Source organism: Pyrgilauda ruficollis, unplaced genomic scaffold, assembly GCF_017590135.1.
Source record: "Pyrgilauda ruficollis isolate IOZ18807 unplaced genomic scaffold, ASM1759013v1 scaffold112, whole genome shotgun sequence".
Taxonomy (NCBI): domain Eukaryota; kingdom Metazoa; phylum Chordata; class Aves; order Passeriformes; family Passeridae; genus Pyrgilauda; species Pyrgilauda ruficollis.
This window is the reverse complement of record NW_024509433.1, coordinates 465090-484873: the sequence shown is the minus strand read 5'-3', so window position 1 is coordinate 484873 and position 19784 is coordinate 465090. Positions and strand designations below refer to the sequence as shown.

The 19784-nt window shown below is 41.8% G+C and overlaps 1 protein-coding gene across 1 annotated transcript in view; it reads right to left on the bottom strand.

Moving 5' to 3' along the window:
* Nucleotides 1–934: 934 nt before the first annotated feature.
* SEMA3D (semaphorin 3D) overlaps nucleotides 935–19784 on the bottom strand; it is a 77179-nt gene continuing 58329 nt past the window's right edge. The window contains exons 12-16 of the mRNA XM_041477719.1: nucleotides 19379–19420; nucleotides 17998–18155; nucleotides 15904–15968; nucleotides 13562–13701; nucleotides 935–3949 (exon numbers count right to left, since the gene is read on the bottom strand). Coding sequence (XP_041333653.1) covers nucleotides 3536–3949; nucleotides 13562–13701; nucleotides 15904–15968; nucleotides 17998–18155; nucleotides 19379–19420 — 819 coding nt within the window. The 3' untranslated portion in view covers nucleotides 935–3535. The remainder of the gene's footprint in view (nucleotides 3950–13561; nucleotides 13702–15903; nucleotides 15969–17997; nucleotides 18156–19378; nucleotides 19421–19784) is intronic.

Sequence of the window (19784 nt, the reverse complement as noted above, 5' to 3'; positions counted from 1 at the left end):
GCTGGCTCATGTTCAACCACAGTGGACCAGCACTCCCAGGTCCTTTTCCATTGGGCCACTTTCCAACTCCTCTACCCCGGCCTGTAGCGTTGCAGTGTTTTTTTCTGGCCAAAGTGCAGTGCCTGGCATTTGGCCTTGTTGAACCTCATGACATTTGAAACAATGCACTAAGGGATCTGCTTAAAAGCTACAGTTATTAATGTGGAGGCAACTTTTTTTTCCACTCTGCATCAAAAATTCACTCAATTTAAATTTTTATGGCACTCTTGAAAGAGGTGGGGCTCAGTTTCATTTTAACTATGGGCCTGTTGTGGCTCATAGTACAGCTCACAGCAGCCCAGCTGACCCCCAAATCACAAAATTGAAATTCAAGCAGACTTCAAGTTGAGCCTCTAAATTACATTAAAGATGAAACCCCTTTGAAAAGTGGGGGCTACTCCTCTGTTAGAGTTTCTGGTCTAGCTCATCTTCTGAACCTCCCTCTGGAACTGGTTTGCAAAAAAGACCCATGGCTCCTCCTGTTCCTGGGTTTGCATTGCTGAGTTCCACCTAACAAAACCCTGCCTTACTTCCAGTACTGATTCTCAATCTATCCCTCTCATTCCTTGGTCCCCAAGGTCCTGTGGATTCCTTGCATGTTCAGTTACCTGAACTGTATGAGGTGTGCTACCCCTGCCAGCTACAGCATTCATCTTACCCAGTGTATCAAACCACAGACTTTTATCTATGTGGGATTATTAAATATGTTCCCTGGGGTGGCATGAACCCAATGCAACACACTGGTTTGGAGGATATTGAATTTATTTCCCATGATGGAAGAGGTCTTATATATCACTTGGGGTTTTATGCTACCACTGTACCCCAGACTGATGAGGTAATTTCTTTAAGAAGAATCTCATTGCAAGAATATTTGAAATAAAATAAATGAAAGTAGTTTTTAAGAGCAATAACATTTTAATTCAACCATTGAAATCTAATGTTCCCAGTACTGAGACCCTTACCCCATATTTCTACTGAAGTCAGTTGGGAGGGGTTTCATTTGTAGAACACAAACCCCCAATCATACCCAAACATTAATCAAATGATTTAGTTTTCATGGAGGAGAAAAAGTATGAAAAAAGACCTTGCTTTGCTTTTTTTATGGAGTAGGCAAACATGTGAGGAGAGTTGTCAACTGAAGTACCTTGTCACCACTGATGAGAAGAGTGGATCCTTTGCCAGTGCCTGGAAATGCAGCCCACCTGCCATTCCATAGCCTTGGTGTGGTTCCACTCATTTCCTTAATGCCCAAGCCAGAGAAATGGGACTTTGTGGACTGATAAAAATCTAATAATAACTAGGCAGGTTCTGTATGGTGACAGCATAATCTTCCAGCCAAGAATATTAAGTATCCCTGCGCTTTATATGTAGTAGTTTAATACCCCCATACCTTCCCTAAGTAGTCTTAATTGGCCTTAAAATCAAGGTACCCAAATTGATGAGCCTCTTGTGAAATGCCTGGTCTACATTATTTTGCAGCAAAAATGCCAAAAAGTTCTCTGCATGTTCTCAAAGTACTGTACAACTGGTTAGTATCTTCAGCATCAGTCTTTCTGCTGATTAAAAGTCCTGCGCTAAGAAATTCCCTCCTCCCCACAGATGTATTTTATAATATTTAGCACTCAGTGCTTTACACTATCAAAGCATTGTAAGCATGCTATCTAATATCTCCTAATTAACTCATACATCTCCTATTAAAAAAGCATCTAAAATTAATGACATATGGTATCGCTGGCTTTTGTACAACACATGCAAAGGCAGCTTTCAGGTTTTACAAGAAACGTGGGTAAGCTGAGATTCCTTTCTGAAATCTGACAAACACTTTGCCATATCCGACTTTCAACAGAGAGGAAATGAACAACGATGCAAATTGGACCTTCACAATTTCAGATCTGTGACTGAATGCGCACACAAACACCAGCACGGGCGAGGGCTTCAGAGCCAACAGTTTTGGTCCCTTAATGAGGTGCACATCAATTGCATGCGTTTCCCACAGACTTTGCTCTCAAGATCTGTAGAATGCATGAGAAACAAGCAAAGTCTGTCATTTTGGTATCCATCAAAGCTGTCTTCCATGTGAGGAAGTGGCTAATTTGTCATTTCACACTCAAAAAGGCGTGAAAGGCAAAAGGGAAGGAGGTTAGATGGAACAGAGGAAAGGGGGGCTGTGACTCAGCCATGAGAGGAGACAGTAGGCCTGATTTTGAGCTTGTGTTTGTTGCTGCATATCAGGAATAAAATCAATTGAATAATACTGATGTAAAACAGACAAGGATGAGGCCAGTATTTCTTGCTTATGTGTAAAAATTTACATTATTAAACCCAAAATATAAACCAAGGAACAAGGAACACTTTACAAATGAAATTATGGTATACAGCAAATTTCTAACTTACAAGTTTTATTTACACGTGGACATCTCTTATTTAATTATAATAAAAGTATTAATTCCAACAATACAATTTTTCAACTTAAAATTACATAAGATCTTTGAGAAAGAATCCCAAAGAATACACACATCTGAGGAATGTCAGCTCCATGTCAAGAGCACTGGTCTCAGCCACTACATATTTCCCTCATCGTCTTTCATTTTAGCCTTGTTGTTGTCTTTTAATTTTCTTTTCCTCTGCATAAAACAAAGCCAGCAAAGGGCCAGAGAAACAATCAGAGTCAAACCATTAGAGACATAGGAGAGGTGCAGGCAGGAGTCCCATTATTTGTTAATAGGATTTGTGCACATACCTCCCACGGACCACTTAGGAAATTTACTCCCAAGCATCTCGGTGGCAATTTCAATTAGAGTCAGCATTTCATTTCAGCAGATGGACTGCAAACTGGTGGCTACTCAAACACTAACGAGTAACACTCGAAAATTCCCCTCTCTTAAACTATGATTATCCTTTCTCTTTTTTATGGGCAGAATGAATGCTGTCCCTAAGCCAAAACTTAATTTGATTTTTTGCTGTGCCTCTCTGTGCTAGCAAACCCCACCCATGTGCCTGTATACAGGCCCAGTGGGTAAATTAGGGGTATTTTTGCAGATCTGTCACACATTTCTACCATGCTTCTTATTCAGAAAGATGCCAAAGAACTGGAAGTACATCTGCCTTCCCCTGAAACGCAGCCACCTCTGGGGTGGAATGTGGCAGCAAATGTTAATATGGGAACACAAACACTAAACCCTATGTGAAAATTACAAAGGAAGTAAAGAACACAGCTCACGCAGTCTAAGGCTACCCAGAAATTAGCTAAAAGTGTACACTTTTTCTTTTTTAATGAATGCATTTGAAATGATTGCCTGGTTTGCGGCACTCCAATAAGGAACATGTCATTTGGCATTGAATCCCACTGTACATTCTCACACAGATTAATAGTGATGGTAAATTTTCTGATTTCAAGAAGAAGCAGTACTAATTCATAGGCAAGATGCACAAAACCAGAACACAGTATTTTTTTTTTTTAATGGAAAATGTCCTTTCTTTAAATAGCATTTACAAACTACGTCGATGGTGGCCTGGCTGGCTCGTGGTGCCTTCGGTTTCGCTTTTTTTTCATCTCCTGCACATGCTTCCACTTGGCACCACCTTTGTTCCGCTGCCGCCGCTTCTCCCGGTGCCACATCTGTTCACAGTACTCATCCAGGCTAAAGCTGGGGCTGCTGACCAGCTGGATGTAGTCCTTGTACCTCAGCCGGGACTCCGTCAGCAGATCCCTCACCCGGCCCTCCTCATCCTCAGTCTTCTGAGTGCTTTCCATCTGTCCGTTCTCGATGACGTTCAAATTCAGCTTCACGATGGTGTGGACAAAGGTGTGCTCCTGGGCTTTGCAGAAATAGGCTCCCGCGTCCCTTTTCTGCAAGCTGCGGATCAGCAGCCCATGCTCTGTCTTAATGATCCTTTCATCAGCCTTCAGCTGTGGGGTTGGACAAGGAAAGAACACAGGAGGTGAGCCTCATTGTCAAAATGAGATGTGTGTGTCAGTGCTATGCTGAGGTAGAGACATGGCCTGGCTGGCACATAGCCAGGGTATCCCATCCCTACGGTGCAGCTGGGACAGAAACCAGCAGTTCCCTCAAGGCCCGAGTCCTGTTCCTAACTGCAACATCTGGATCATGGACACTCAGCATGCAGTAGCAAAAGACACATGCTGTACAGCTGACAGGACAGACAGCAACACTCAGCACCATGCAGTGAGTGAGGCTGCATTCTCCAAGGAAGGGGAGCTATTTACTGCCACAAATCCCACCATTTTTTTAACTGCTGCTTTTGAGTTATCTGTAATACACCCAAAATACCAGAGTGCTTGCAGTGCTGAGGCCCTGTTATGATGAATATGAATACTACTACTGATCTTTACAGTGAAATGTTGTGTTTCTGATCTTCTTCAACCAAGTTTTACAAAAGGAAATTGATCCTGGCTTTGACTCACTGAGATGTGATTAAAAGCAGGCAATAAGACTGGATGGATACAACAAAGTACTGTTCTTTTATTGCTAAGATCTGTGGAGAATAACTTAGAGAAAAATAAGAATTTTAAAAAAACCAAAACCCCAAAGAAAAGAATAAGATTGCAAGTGGGAGCTGAAGCCTGACAGCATAGAGGTGTAATTTAATTTGCGAACAGATATATTTCAAAAATACAGGGTCTCACATGTTAAAAGTAAGGTCTACCTTAGACTAGTAACACTGTCAGGTAAGTTATGTATCTGGTAATTTGAAAATTAAAAAACAACCTAAATCAAAAAATAGCTCTCCTCAAAAAAAAAAAAAATCAAAAGAATAAACCAAACCAAAAATCAGGATGGGGCACTGGGCACCTAAGTATTTTTGCATCTGGGAAACATAGAAGGTAAGTGATTTGCCAAAGACCATATAAAGATTAGTAGCAAAGGTGGAAGTAGAAAGCAGAGCCCTAACTCCTGACATCCAACACCAGCATTTCCTTTGAAAACGATGCCGGTTTGTCCCAGGCTGTTCCCTCCCAGGCGTGCTGTGTTCTGCTGCCACACAGAGGCTGCAGCACAGCTGGAACCCACAGACCTGCACTGCTGCTGGAGGCAGCCTCGGCTCTGCTGCTGGCATCACTGCCGAGGGGGAAAAATTCAGCTCAAGGCTGGGTAGTGGGTTTGAGAAGGAGGGGCCTGGGGGAGGAAAGAACCAACACAGAATCTGCAAAGTTTCCCAGAGCGCACATCTGACCCTCCAGCAAACTTCAGAGGGTGAAGATCGGGGAGGCATAAAGATGATTAAATTAGATTTATTCACAGTGGGTAAGCTACACACTGTTTCTTTATGTAAAAAATCTGCACACGATTCCCTCTGCTACTCCATGGGAAAAAAATTATACATACATATGATTCTCCATCTGTTATGATTCTAACTCACTAGTACTTTATCATAATAGAGTCTCTTGGAGCAAAGAGATGGATGAGATGACCTTACAGTGCTTTTAGCTTTACCCTTTTCTAAGTTTCTATGACAATGACTTTGAAATCATTAAAAAAGTTTTAGACACCATATTGAGATCACCAGAAAAAACAATACACATAAATATAATACAACCAGAGACAGAGATTTTTGTTTCCTACTGCTTCAGCTGTAAAAGTCTTCAGTAATATATGCATCAGACAGGTATGCAGGAAAGTCATATGGATGGATGGATACAGGCCTGTGTACTGCCACAGATAGGAGAGCAGCAGACACAAGAAATCAGCTCCAACAAAAGCAGGTCAGATTTTGCAGCTCTGGTTGCCTGTTTCTCTGGCCAAGTATTTTTTGGCTCCTGCCCCCAGTTGTTGGTGTTGAGAGCTTTAGTTTCACTGTTTGTAAACTGTATATAAGCATGTCTACTCAGTACCCGGAGGGTGAAATTATACAAATTTCAGGAAATTCCTGGAAAATCGATTGCCCTGACAACAGGTGCTACATGAGCACAAGCTACTTCTGATTTACCACACTGAGTTTAAACCAGATAAATTATGGTCAAGCCACATGCACACAAGATAACAGGGAGACAAACTAGAAAAGGCTGCTCTTCTTTTGCAGAACCCACGGCACAGGGCACTAGTCCTCAACTGGATCAGCTAGTGACACTTCACTCTAAGTAAATGCTCCTTTTTTACAGTAAAAACAGGAGCATAAAATTTACAAAAGAATCTACAAATAAGGCACTGTAGGCAGAAATATGTCTAGGACAGGTGTTTCCTTGTGTTGTGGTGCTGTGCTTCACAGAGAGTAGCTTGGAAGTGCTTGGAGGCCTGGCTTTTGCAAGACAACAAGGAAATCCCTTTCTTCTGCTCAGGCTTCATGTCAACATGAAGATCCAAGTTTCTGAAATTGAGGGGAGAAGCCTGGGAAGAAGCAGCTAACTTCCAGACATTTGGGTTTCATAAGGCACTGTGCAAAGACCAAGTTCCCACATTGCCTGAGTGAAAACAGGACTGATGTCTTTGAGCTTGGGGCTTGATGCAATCGCAGCAGTAGCATCTGCCTGCCGGTGGCTCTGCCAGTATTGTAGTCTAGAGCCTCTTGACAGCTGTGCACCTCCCACTCTTGGAAGAGCTCCAGCTGGCTGTTTGGGCTGGCTGGGTGCCAGTCCAAAGTGCCCTCTCTAGGGCTTTGCCTCTTTTCAGTGAAAGAAAGGCAGAATAATGGCAGATCTAGACTTGAAAAGATCACCGGACCCCCAAGTCCAGCACCCTGCTACTCACAACTATTTGCCATTTGTGTAACAGCCATCACTTTTTAGTCATAAATGTGTTAACTGATGGAGCTGTCCCCCCCTCTGCCTTGGGATACTGCGGAGAAAGGTAAAGTCTAAATTGGTTATGTCCCTTAATCCCAGCCCATCATTACTCCTATTTTTAATGAAGCAGTGCTCCTACACAGTGTCCTGTGTTAACCTTGGACATTGATTTAGGGTGACTGTCACCTCTTCCTCTGTTCCTTCATTCTTCATTCCTTTCTTATCCTCTGGCAGGATAAAATTATGGCTCCGATTTCACACATATTGAGCAACACTTCATTACTGCTTTCCCCCCTCACTTCTCTTTTTGGTATCCTGTTTATGTTGTTTTACCCATAGGTTCAGAACTCCTCCTGTCTTTCCTCTCTGCTTTCCTCCCCACAGGGCTCTGGAGTTTCATAAACACCTGGCATTTCATTACTTGGTAGTAGATCTTTAACCTTTCACTTGAATGTTTAATGTGGTCTTTGGTTCCTGACCTATAGATGTAAAATGTATTTTATTAAATTCTGAGGAAAGTGAAAAGATTACTTAGATAAAAGAAATTTTGTTTTGTTCAATTGTGGATTCACTGTTTCACCCCCCACCATGTCAAAATCATTAACTCTTCTAAAATATTTCTAAATAGGATTTAGCAATTCAGAAGTACACAGGCTTAAATTCATAAAAGCTTGCTGACATGTCCTTAAATTTGAACATACAATACAACTTCAACATGAAAGACAGCTTTGTTCCACAGGAAACAACTTAAAAATCACAAAAAATGAAGCAATTGATTACCAATCACTTTCTTTTCTTAGTGAAGTGGAAGCAGATTTTTGATGAGATTGTATCAACAAATTGTACTTTCATCCTTCATGATAAGCACGTAAGTTTTCCAAAATTTACATTAACTGAATTATGGCACATGCCATAGATTCTGGCAATGTATGACAAAGAGAAAAGAACTCCATGCAAATCTAACATTTGATTTTCACAACCTGAATTTAACAATGAAGAAAAAAAAAAGTATTGCCAATAATGATGGCAAATCTTTCAACAATCAGTAAGTTGGAAAACAACCAAAGATTTGAAAGTGCTGTGGCACCAGGTTAGGTCAATGCTTTTTGTCCTTTGCTAATGATGTGTTTAGATAGCTCCCTCTTTACAAATAATTCACATGTCAGCTCTTTCACAGTTAAAACACTGCACCTGTCTGGGAGAAGAAAGTGGCTTCAAAGCCTGCCTTTTCTCATTAATCAACATGTGAAAAAATGTTAGAGGTAAAGCTAGACTAATCATGGGGTAGCTGCAACCCCTGAACAAATTGAGAGAAGGAGAAAAGAAAATGAGGAACATTTGCAGAGAATTCACATTCATCTTTGTTTTTTCTATTGTTCTCTTCTTCATCCTCATCATTTGACTGGAAATAAAGATCACTCTAGGGTTTTTCTGACATTATTGTTACACATGACTGTTTCTCTTGTATGGGAAAATAACAATTTAGCTACAACACAGCTGTACAGTTAATTTTTTTAACATTTTTTTTTTAATTCAACCACCACCAGCCTCAGGAAAAATGAAGAACATGTTGCTGGTACAATGGCATTATGGACACGCATGATTCCTATTAGTTTCAAGGTGAAGTTTACTTCTTGCTCTGAGTCTAAACTTGAAATTCCTCCATTCCTATCACTTCTCCAATATATCCAAATCAAATCAGAAATGTCACTCAGTTCAGAGTTACTTCTTTCCCCATGAAACTGTCAAAAATATTAGTCTTACTTAAGACACTCAAGGTATTAGAAGAAAAAGAAGTTATAAAGTAAAATAAAAGAACGAAAGCATGAGAACTATAAGTAGTCCTTAGGCTGCAGAATTCATCTCTTTTCTTTTTTCTTTCCCAACATTCTTGACTTTCTTTTTCTCACTGACCTAAAGATTCAAACACTGAATTCACTCCCGTGGCAGAAGGTACTACTGGAAATTCAGTCCTTGCTGCATGTCCTCTGCCTTACTCAGCCACCCACCCAACTTTTGGATTTCAGCGCTGGCACTGAATCCATGGCCTTTATTCTTAAGATTCTGCTAGACCAGATATTTGTTACAAAGTTGCCATCACGATGTAAAAACCTCCAGATGCAAAAGGATACTAAAACTTATCTCTTGGATAAATTGAAAAAAAAATGCCTAAAATGTCGAATGAAACAACATCCCCCTGCTCTGCTGGGGGGGCTAGGTCAGTGTTGTGCCCTGCAAAATGTCCTGCCCAAAAGTGGGTCCAGCTCTTGTATCTACCAAAATATCAGATGGTCTTTAAGTTTGGTCCATCAGGAAAACACAGTCTGAGCTGTGGGGCAGGAATGTGGAAAGGTTGAGAACTGCTGAAGGAGAAACTGGAATGTCCCTGGCATTTTGGTGGATTTATTTTCACCACCAGGTATAAGCAGCGCAGAAAGAAGAAAGTTAAAAGTGATCTGCACCTATTTTGTCACTTTAGACCATATGGTTTGCTCTGTCCCCTGATGCCGAGGTGGCAGCTTGGTAGATTGGGAGCCATAGGGGACTGAGGGTGAAATGCAGCCTAAAGCAAAGGGGCTGAAGCTTTTTAGAGCAACGAGGCACCAAAACGAATGCCTTTGTAGGGAGCCACGCATTTGCTTTTTGCGGTCCTGACACTTATCATATACATAAAATAACACAGGACTTTTTTTGAGAAATAACTAGTATCTGTTTAAAGCTTCAGAGAGCTCCAGCAGTTTAAGACACTAAGAACAGATGACGTCCCCAGAGTTTTTTATGAACTCCAGGCACTGAAACACTCTCCGTCATCCCAGTGACTAACGCTGCACGCACAGGAACAAACATGATCAATTGCGTGAGCAATACTAACCACAAAAGCACTAGATATTTGACTCCTGACCTTAAAACAGCCCTAAACTACAGGGAAATGTACTCCCACTGGCAGCAAAATGACCTGGTGACAGCTTCTGTACCACAGGAGATCCTGTCCCTCCCCACAGGTTGCTCTGCCTGGAAGTCACATTCTGAACTGTGACCTTAAGGGTGAAATGTCGGGGACATCCTGCTGGGCCAAATGCTTCCCATCTAGTCTGGATTTTGCCCTTTCCCTTCCCTCAGGAAGCTGCAGTGCATGTCTGGGACAGTGCAAAGCCATCTCTTTGTAAAGCCAAGTTTAAAGACTTGCTAAGACATTACAGCTCCAGCCCTGGAACTAAAAGTCCGTAACCTAAGTTCCAGGTGCGTGGAGTCATTTCCAAAGCATGGTATCGTCATCACAATAAGTTATACTGCTAAGACATGCACCAAAAGAATGCACAGTGTTATTTGAGAAATCTGCTGCAGGAAGGGAGACAGAGAAAGCAGAAAATATAATTGTAATGGGAAAAGTTATGGTAATGCATTGGTTGAGCAAAGATCAAGATATACATTAAATATGACCTCACTGTTTCTGTCACATATAGTATTTTTGTCAAATTGAAGTACTTTGAAAAGAAAGTCAATTACTCTGCTCTTTAGATTTTCTATGAAGGTCTCCAATCAGGTTTTTATACTTGTGAACTCATTTTCACTGGTAAGTCAAGTTAGAAAACCTGGAAACCTCAGTTTCTGCATCTGCAAATTATCGAGGGATTAACATTTTAACCATTTCACCCTTATTCCATCAAATAAGAGGAATGATTGCTCAGCATCTCTACAGACCTGGTCAATCATTTCGGGATCCATGAATGAAATTAGGAATTTAACTTCCCGCATTTGAAAACCTGTAATTTCTACATTAATATAGTTATCTTAAAAAGTAAATAAAAAGTTTCCTTTTTTTTTTGTTTCTTCTAAAAATGATGTATACCAATATAAGCAAATAGATTTTGTTCAGGAGTTCAATTTCTCAGGATCCTCAAACTAAGCTGGGTCAAAATACTATAAATTGTTATTAGTAGAATTTTATGGCAAACTTCAAACAAAACTAATATCTATACACTGTCTTTAAGTGACTTGATCCTCTAATCATCAATGTGTGCATATGCATTTCTACAGGCTATTATCTTCAGACTGAAAAAACCAAACAACCAAAAAACCCCCCAAAACCCCAACCAAAAAAACCCCAAAACCACCCCAAGAGCTGAGTTTTACCAAAACCAGAACACAGAGGCACTGCTGTGGGTTAAGGCACAAAGTGTGGCAAGAAGCTCCTTGCCTACTTTTAACATTCATATTGTAGAAAATCTGTGCACATTTCTCCTTCAAATTTTCTACTAAATTTGCCTCAGAGGTTAATCCAGCCTTTTAGGAAAGATTTACTTTTCTCATGCAAACAGATGTCAGACTGTTTACACAGAGCAAGCCCAGTAAACATTGCTGTTAATGTGCAAAGATGAATTCTGTGTGCCTGCTGGGGCTCCTAATGCCACCACACATGTGCACACATTCCCTAAATCCCTCCCAACGTGCACATCCTTGGCTTGCTGGGCAGTCCTGCTGTACTGGACATCACCAGGCCTGGGAAAGGGGCATTTGGATCTGAACAAATAGGAGGAGCCACTGCCACAAAAAACCTCTTGGAAATACAATGTATATCAAGAAGGAGTATAGCCTTTATTTAGGCTATGCCATACATGTTAGCATGCTGTAAATTTGCTCAAAAGTTGGTTTGACCTGCAGTTTGTTCTATGATCAAACAAGAAAGACAGCTTGAGCTTGGTTCCACGACCTTCAGAGGCCTAGCTGAACCTGTGATTTATGAGAAAATCAACTGATAATATCTTTTTCCTTAAATTGACACAGATAAAGACTCAAAAGCAGCCCTTCAAAAGAGGCTTTTAAGTCTTCAAAGTGTAATCTCTTATGATATAGAAATATTACATTCTTCACAGGAAACTGGCTCCTTTATGCAAAGTTTTTAGTTCATGGTATAGTTGCAACACATTCCTTTTAAAAAGACTGAGTCTTCTAAAAACTTGACTTCTCATTCATAAAAAAAAGAAAGAAAACCACACAAAAGGGAAGAAAAACAACAAGAAAAAAACACCCCCTCTCCTCCAAGTCAGAAACCTGTTAACTATCTGCTTAAATTTACTTTAGAATTAGTCTTAAATACATAGTAATAATTAAGAAAGTACTTTACTTGTTTCCCTGACCAAATATGTGAGTGCATTTACAAACTGCTCCCTTAGGGAAGGTGAGCACAGAGTCTCCTGTACAGGAGAGTAAAGGTAACTCCATTTCAGTAAAATGAATGACTGTAGGTGTAGGTCTTTAAATGCCAATACAATAATAGCTGGCTGTGCTCTTCAACCTCCTGTGTCTGAGAGAGTGCTTGGCCATCTGATCAGAAGACAATTTTTCTCCACATACAGCTATAATGGGAATTACAGGTAGTATTTCAAAGTAGTAATATCTTTCTTTTGGTGTTAATGCACCTGTCTAAAAGTTAATTACATTTTTTCCCCCCAGCAGAGGAAAAAAGTTTTGCCAATCCAAAACATGCGTAAAAGAAGGGGAATAAACTAAAAGTACTGGAGTGTTACAGTCAACATACAGCCTTGTAGGTTGTTATGTTATGTGGTAGAAAATCAGAAGTATTCCCTAACTCTGGCTTTCTGGGCCAAGACATAACTGGGGATGCAACTTTGGGGTGACTACCATGAGTCACATCTCACCCAGAGGTGATTCCCTCACAGACACCTGCACTGGCCAGCATCTCCCCAGCCTTTGGAAAGGACCAGCACGTCCTCTGCACTCAGGAACACTCATAGGATGAATTATCTCTGACCAGTTTTATGTTTGATAGTTCCTGTCATTTAAACTAATTTTTGTCTTGGATGAACATCTAACAGAAAGGCATATCTAGCACCTGGGACCAGATCCTTTGAAAGGGCAGCTCATTTCCCTTCTCCTTCCCTGTTGCCATGGTTGCCTTCACAGCAGGACTTGGCCTCAGACACAAAATCACTCATGTAAGAGAAAGGCTATGAAAACTCCTGAGGTTTGAAACTCACTCACAAACCCAGTCCAAACCAGTCCCAGTACACATTGACCTTTTAGTCATGTTGGAGAGCCCCTTTGTCACTAGCTCAGAGAGGAATCATCAGGAAATTGTGCACAAGGTTTGCAGCAATCTGGAGGCTTCTCCAGAGCTTCTCCATCAGTGAGGACCCCAAAGTTGCATCCCAAAGGAATTAAGGGCCATGACAAATCTCACTGCTTTCTACACCAGATGCATGGAGCAATCCTTAACCTGAATTCTCTAAATGCCATTTAAGCAAAAAATCTCAGACTCCACTAACAAGAAAAAAAGCAAATAAAAAGCCTTTTAACCACAGACCATTCCTCCTCTGGGAGAGATGGAGAGAAGCAGCAAACCATACATGCAGTTCTTAGCTACACTGCTTAACATGGTAAGGGAAAGCAATCAGACACTAAATAGAGCTGAGACTTCACTGAAACACAGGGTTTTGAACATACTTTTGCCTACAGAAGCAGATGTGTTAATTATAGGACAAAACAGCTTTGACTTTTTATCACTGATCTATATTATCTCCCTTTTTATTAAAGAGGATAACCAGGTAAGTCAAAATAAATATCAAAATCTGCTTATGATACAGTGCAAATGGCTTCTCTCTTCCCCACTGCATGCCCCAAATGGTGATAGCAGAATGCTATGTGATACCCAAGGTGAGGCAGGGAAAGTAAAACATCCACTAGTCCCAGTAACTCCTGCCTCTCAATGCTCAGCTGAATTCCCTATGGAGGAAACCTGCCTTGATGATTATAACTTACCTCTTCTCGATGTTCTTCTCCAGAGCGTTGAACATACCACCTAATAGAGGCTTGCTGGGACTTAGGAGTACATTCCAGAAAAGTGGAATTAAATTCAATGCCAAAAATCACCTTTTCATCAGCAGTTTCATGACTAATGCCTGGAAAGCAAACATGGTACAGGAGATTAACCCTGACCTGCTTTTTAAAGCAATGGGAAAACAGCCTGATTCAGAACAGATGCTATAAGAGTGAGTGAATTATAAAAACGCAAAAGGAAACTTAACTTTTAGCTTAAACTATAACTATGAGGATTTAGAGGCGGCTGCTAACCTTCCTTCAGTGCAACTGGTTTTTAAGGAGGTCAATAAAATCTGTATCATGAGCTTGCTCCATTTTAAACTTGGGGCTTTCACCTATGAGGAATTTAAAAGCTGACCTGTATTTTCCCTTTAAGTAATGCAACTACTAAACCTGAGCTAAACCTGTTAAGTTAGATTGTATGGTCTGGTTTGTTCACCCAAAGGAGTCACAGGGCTAAAGTAAACTGAAGTTTGCCTCCCTTCGGTCCAACTTGAAATGCTCTGTAGTATGTTTCAGAACAAATACTGAAGGAGCCATGAAAAGATCTGAAATCCTTTCTTGGTCTTCTGTAAATCTGAGCAAGTAATTTCTGATCTCTGCATCTTCATTTTTCCTTCTAGTCTGTCTTATCTGTGTCTTACCTACCTTAGCAAGAGACTAAAGCTGTTTCTTATGTCTTGTGAATAACAGAAATGAAGGTGAAAACAATGGTGTCTCCTGAATCAAAAGTTAGCTCCACATCAGAATTAAAACAATTTTGGATCATGCTTTCAATACGACAAGTACCTGTATGAGATGTATAGAAATTCAAGCTCTCTGCATCATTTCCCTGTGCCACTAAGATTTCAGTAGAGCCAAACAACTTCATTCAGCCAACAAAGTCTCTGGGAGAGAATCTCACACAGTGGAGCAGTGGATTTAAATAAGTTTGGGGGCCATAATATTACTGATTATCACAAATGGCCTAAATAAGCCAAGAGCCTGGAGTAGCAAAGGTCATCTTCATGGGTTTATGGCACACAGGAGTCACTCCCAGGTGGATAAAATTGCTATTGGTGGCACTGTGTCAGGGCAAAGAATTCATACCAATTGCTGTGCTACAAGACTGTAGATTTGTCTAACAAAGCGCACTCTTCCAGTATCTCTTTATCCTTCCAGGAAAATGTGACACTGTCAGCCTTTCTGCTAGGGTTTCTATAACCTTGAGCTTTTCACAGTCTCAGATATCAGTGTTTGGAGAGTCGTGGCAAGCAGCAAGCAAGGAAATTCTGGCCCTTGGGATGAACACAGGGGTTTTGCCATTGACTTTGATGGAAATGAGATCTTACTCTAACTTTTTAACTATGTCTGCAAGCACACATGCACAGTCAGAGCCCTCTAGACTGTGCAACAGACTTCAGGCTTTGATCCCATGGCAAGCAGCTCTGATTTCTGCACTGCCTCCCACTGAGGTCTGCAGCAGGGACTCAGCACCGCAGCGGCACGGAATAACCGGAGATCAATGGGAAGGGGTGGCTTGTCCCAAAGCCAGTGCTCAACGTGGTGATACAATCAATACTGTTTTGTCTGGCTTGTTCACTTTAATAAGCAGCTAGAAGAACCCCAGACAAAGCCACGCTTGGGTTTGAATGCTATTCATTTATTTTATGCTGCCACAGACATTGCTGTGTAACCGCAGGGTTTCACACTGACAGTGCTCGCTGAGAGAGAAGGGCTGCAGATGCCAGAGGAGCAGCCAGACCCTTTGGCATCTGAAAAGAGGGTGTGGGAAAGGGAGGGGGAAACAGGCAGGGGGAAAGGGGTAGGTTCTTGTTAATAACAGGAGTATTTAAGTAGCTGTGGGAAGGGGAAGGGGCTGGTTTGGCAGCTGCAGCTCAGCCTTGGGGCCTGTGTCAAGTGGCAGAGGAGAGATGGCATGTTCCCCACCCAACCCTGCAAGCTTCCTGTGGGATTTGCTGCCCTGTTTCTGGATGGAACATCATGCACACCCCATTAGCTGCCTTCAGGGATGTGTGATGTTTTGGTGTCAGGGGCATATCTCCCTGCCTGGTGTGAGTGCTGGGGAGGGTTGTCCATAAGGGATGCCAGGGTGACATCCCATGGTGGCTGTCTCTTACCAGCTCCAGCTCTGAAAATTTAACTGTGTGAGGGGTAATGGAGATGAAGTGTGGCAACGGCAACTGTTCTGTTGAGCTTAGCAAGTTTTTGGAGACAGAGACCCTCACAGCAAAATCTGCTGCCTAAGTGACAAAAAAGCAAGAAAGGTGAAAAATACTCACTGTCTTCCACATCCCAGCACTGTGCAACTGGGTCTCCATACTTGACATCCTGCCTTCTGGCTCGCCTATGGGAAGAGCATGCAAACTTGTAACACTTCAGACATAATTGCTGGAATGCAACAACAAAATACAGAGGAGCTCAGCAGATGTGGACTTGCATTGCTCCCATCCTACTGCTGACAATTACAGTCTTAACTAGAAACAGTCTCACCCTCAAAGCAGCATGTGGCCTAGAGAGATTTGTATGACTGACATCAAGGGAAGAGCCTGTGATTTGGGAAAACCACTGGGAGGGAAAAGAGAAAAAGCAACAGAAAACTATCTGCCTAAAATAAAGAATGTGTAAAGCAGTGACAGAAAGAGTGTCTAAACTTGCTTTAGGAGCACAGGTCTGATGGTGGGGTTGACTGTGTTGCAAATACCTAAAAACATTTCATGTTGCAGAATGAAAAACATCTGAAGTTCAACAGGTAATATTCAAAATTAAGCTCAGCATTAGCCCAAGATAATACTGACTAATAAACCAATTATTAAAATGTAGAGAGAATAGCATGTATTTTAGTTTGTTAAAAAACAATTGACAAATCTGGTTATCTTTCATCTTAATGGACAGAAAAAAACATAAGGCTATGGTCTGAGATGATCTACTAACTTGCTTAACAATCTCTGAGTTTGTCACATGAACTCACCATGATTTACTGTCATTTCAGTGTAAGAGCACTAAAAAAAAAAGCAAACTCTTCCTCTGTGTATGACTGGATTTATTTCACAAGAGCTATGGGAAAAAAATGGAAACTTTTTTCAATTTTTTCAGTAGAAGAATTGGAGACCCAGGAAAGAACTGGTTCTTTCCTCACAAGCAGCAGCAGTGGGACCTCCCATGTGCAGAGCACGGCCTCAGAAGGAGAGCAGGTTGCTAAGGCTGATCTGTTCACTGAGCAAAAGCTGTAGACATGCTGGAAGCACAGCCTTCAGCACAGAAGGAAAACATTCAAGTAACTGATCTGCTGCAGGATTCCCAGGGCCAGTCACCCATCTTTTGTTTTGGAGACACAGACTTTTGGCCTTCCCTCCAAGCTGCACATCTGTTAAAAAGCATGGACCATCGATCTCCGTGTCCCAGCCCACCCCAGACTTCAGCAAGCCTCATGTGTCACTAACTTTGCAGTGAGCCTGAACACTTGCTTTTCTCCTTTCTTTTATGCTTCTCTGAATTTAGTTTGCTTTGGTTATGAGGGAGAACACATAAAGTTTCTTGACACCATGACATGATAACTTATGAGTCATTAACTTCAATGGCTCAGGACCCAGCCCTGTGACCCCTAAGGTAGAAAGTGTCATTCCAGAGCCTGAGCTCTAACTACAACCCCACTGCAAGAATTACTGTCAGGAGGACTTTGTCCAAAGCAGAATAAAGAGGCTGTGAAGGACTCTGATTCCAGCTAAATCAGCCAAAACCTTCAGGAGGCACATCCAGCAGCTTAGGCACTGCACTGCTAGACCCTGCTGTGTGCTCTCCCTCCATCCAGACCCAAGGTGTTGTCCTAGCTGGTGGGTACAGAAAATTCAGATGAAGCTTCTTTCACTGTGGAAAGACTGCTGCCAATGTGGTCAAATCATGGTACGTAAATCTCTGTCTCCCTCTCATGGCTAGACCACAAATACAATTGTTGGGTTAGGTCAGGGAATTAAATATATTTTATTATTGACCACTCTGGGATGCTATGTTAAACTCTGCTTTCTAACTACTCTGAAAAAGTCAGAAGCTTAAGAGAGGCTCTTGCCTCTTGGGTAGAGTTAGCCACAACCTGGACCTCCATCTGAGCATCTTGTGTCTTAAAGCATTCAGCATAAAAAAGGAAAGTGATGGATTTATGATGCTAGCTGCCATGGCCAAGTTACTGTCACACACACTTAAACAAAGCTATGTTGTCTTCACAGCTCTTCGAGCAGAAATGTGAAACATGGCCAGAGTATGATGGCATTTTAAGGCAAATGATATGCTAAGTAAAAAGGCAACAAGTTATGAATTGGAACATCTAAAATTCTTGGAAGCAGCAAGATCTTTTACAGCACGTTGTGGTTTTTTCTTACCTTTTAGAAGTGGGGGCATATCTGGAACAAGAGTTTCCATCCCAGGCACAGTATGGGTCTCTGGCAAGGCAGCAGTCTGCACAAGCCTTCCCATACGTGTGACATCTGTGCAGAGAGAGCTGAACCAATCCATCCCTGGAACCAATGTACAATTGTTGCTGCAAATCAGGCAAAGCGAATTAATTAGAAGTGTTCTCCAAGTAGCCAGTGTAAAAAGTTCCCTTCTTCAGTACCACAGTTGCAGACTTTTAACCTTATCCCACATTTTGTAAAACAAGGGGAAAATTCCTCCTTTAGTGTGAAATGTTTCTCAGGGCTCAGTGTGAATTGGCCAGTGCCCATCCATCCCAGCTATACAGCAGAGAGGAAAGGGGACTGCAGTCCTGGAAAGACACCAGCACTCAACACCCTCACACCTTCAGATGTGTGCTGTAGTAAAAGATCAGAACCAAACCACGGAAAGAATGGCTTAATAACACATTTAAAAACAAGGGCTGGATAGTCATGATGTTAACAATCTGGGAACTAGGGGTGACCTTGCGTGAATAAACTTCATGTTCTGCTTCTGATCCTGAGGTAGGACAGGGATAATGTTACTCCCCTCTCCCCAGCGTGCAAGTGGATCGTCTGTGGAGCCAAGGGTGGTCCAAGCTGGAGCTGGCTCATGCAGCCCTTCCATCTGGCCTGCCACCTTTTTCATGGGAGATGGGACCCAGCTGTGCTGTGCGTGCCTGAAAGGCAAAATACCTCCTCCCGTGTGAGTGAGCCGTGTTGTGCCAGAGCTGCTCTGGCCACTTCTGCGGGTCAGGGACGGGTGGCTCTGGTGTCACACTGCCTCCTGAACATGCAAGGAGCCATCCCAGAGCTTGGAGCTGCCATAAAACTCTTTCCCATCAGGAGATACTGTGCTGGGACCGGCCCCTGCGCTGCCAGGGTTGGACCACCCAGATTCAGGCTGCAATTTTAGAGGAGGGGGACTGGTTGTGTGCATACAAATTTTAGCACAGTGAGGCCCTGATCTCTCCTGACTACTAATAAAAATAAAAACAAAAATAGTAATAATAATTTATTACTAGATTGTAAAGAGACAAGTATTTCTGGAGGCTGGAAAAAGAATGTGCATTGGCTTCACTTACAATCCCACTACCATATGACTAAAGGTTTGTTTCCCTGAATAATTACGAGCCTGGGTACACAAATTACTGTTTGTAAGCAAATAGGAATTAGGCAAGCAAACAATTTCAAACATATATCTCCTTCCTTCCAGTTACATTTTAAGAGACATCCGTGGAAAGCTTGGCAACTAAGCAACAGGCGTCACCTGAAAATAGGTGTTCAGTGTACCCCATATCCTCCAGTAGTTAAACAAGATTATGATTACCTGTTTCTGAGAAATCTCCATGGTCGAGATAAATGAAGGATGCTGAAAAATAAAACAGCAAAGTGTATCAGTTTACAAATTCCCTGCTCTTAGCGAAAAAGAGAGCAAAACTTAACACACAATAAGCAAATAAAATTGCAGGTTCGTTTGCATGGTTTAAACAAAAAAAATCCCAAACAACAGAAAATCAAGAAATTCATGTTGCCAAAAAGAACTCCCATAAATTTCCCCAGCTGGAAGGAGGGAATTAGCTTCTCAGAGTTTGCTATCTACCCCATCCTGGCAATGAGCCTTTGCATCAACTTTAGTTCATATTAAGCACTATCTGAAAGGCTTAGCTGCCATTTAAGGGATACATAGGCAGATCTCTGCACCAGGATATATTCATGGCTATGAGAGACAGTGA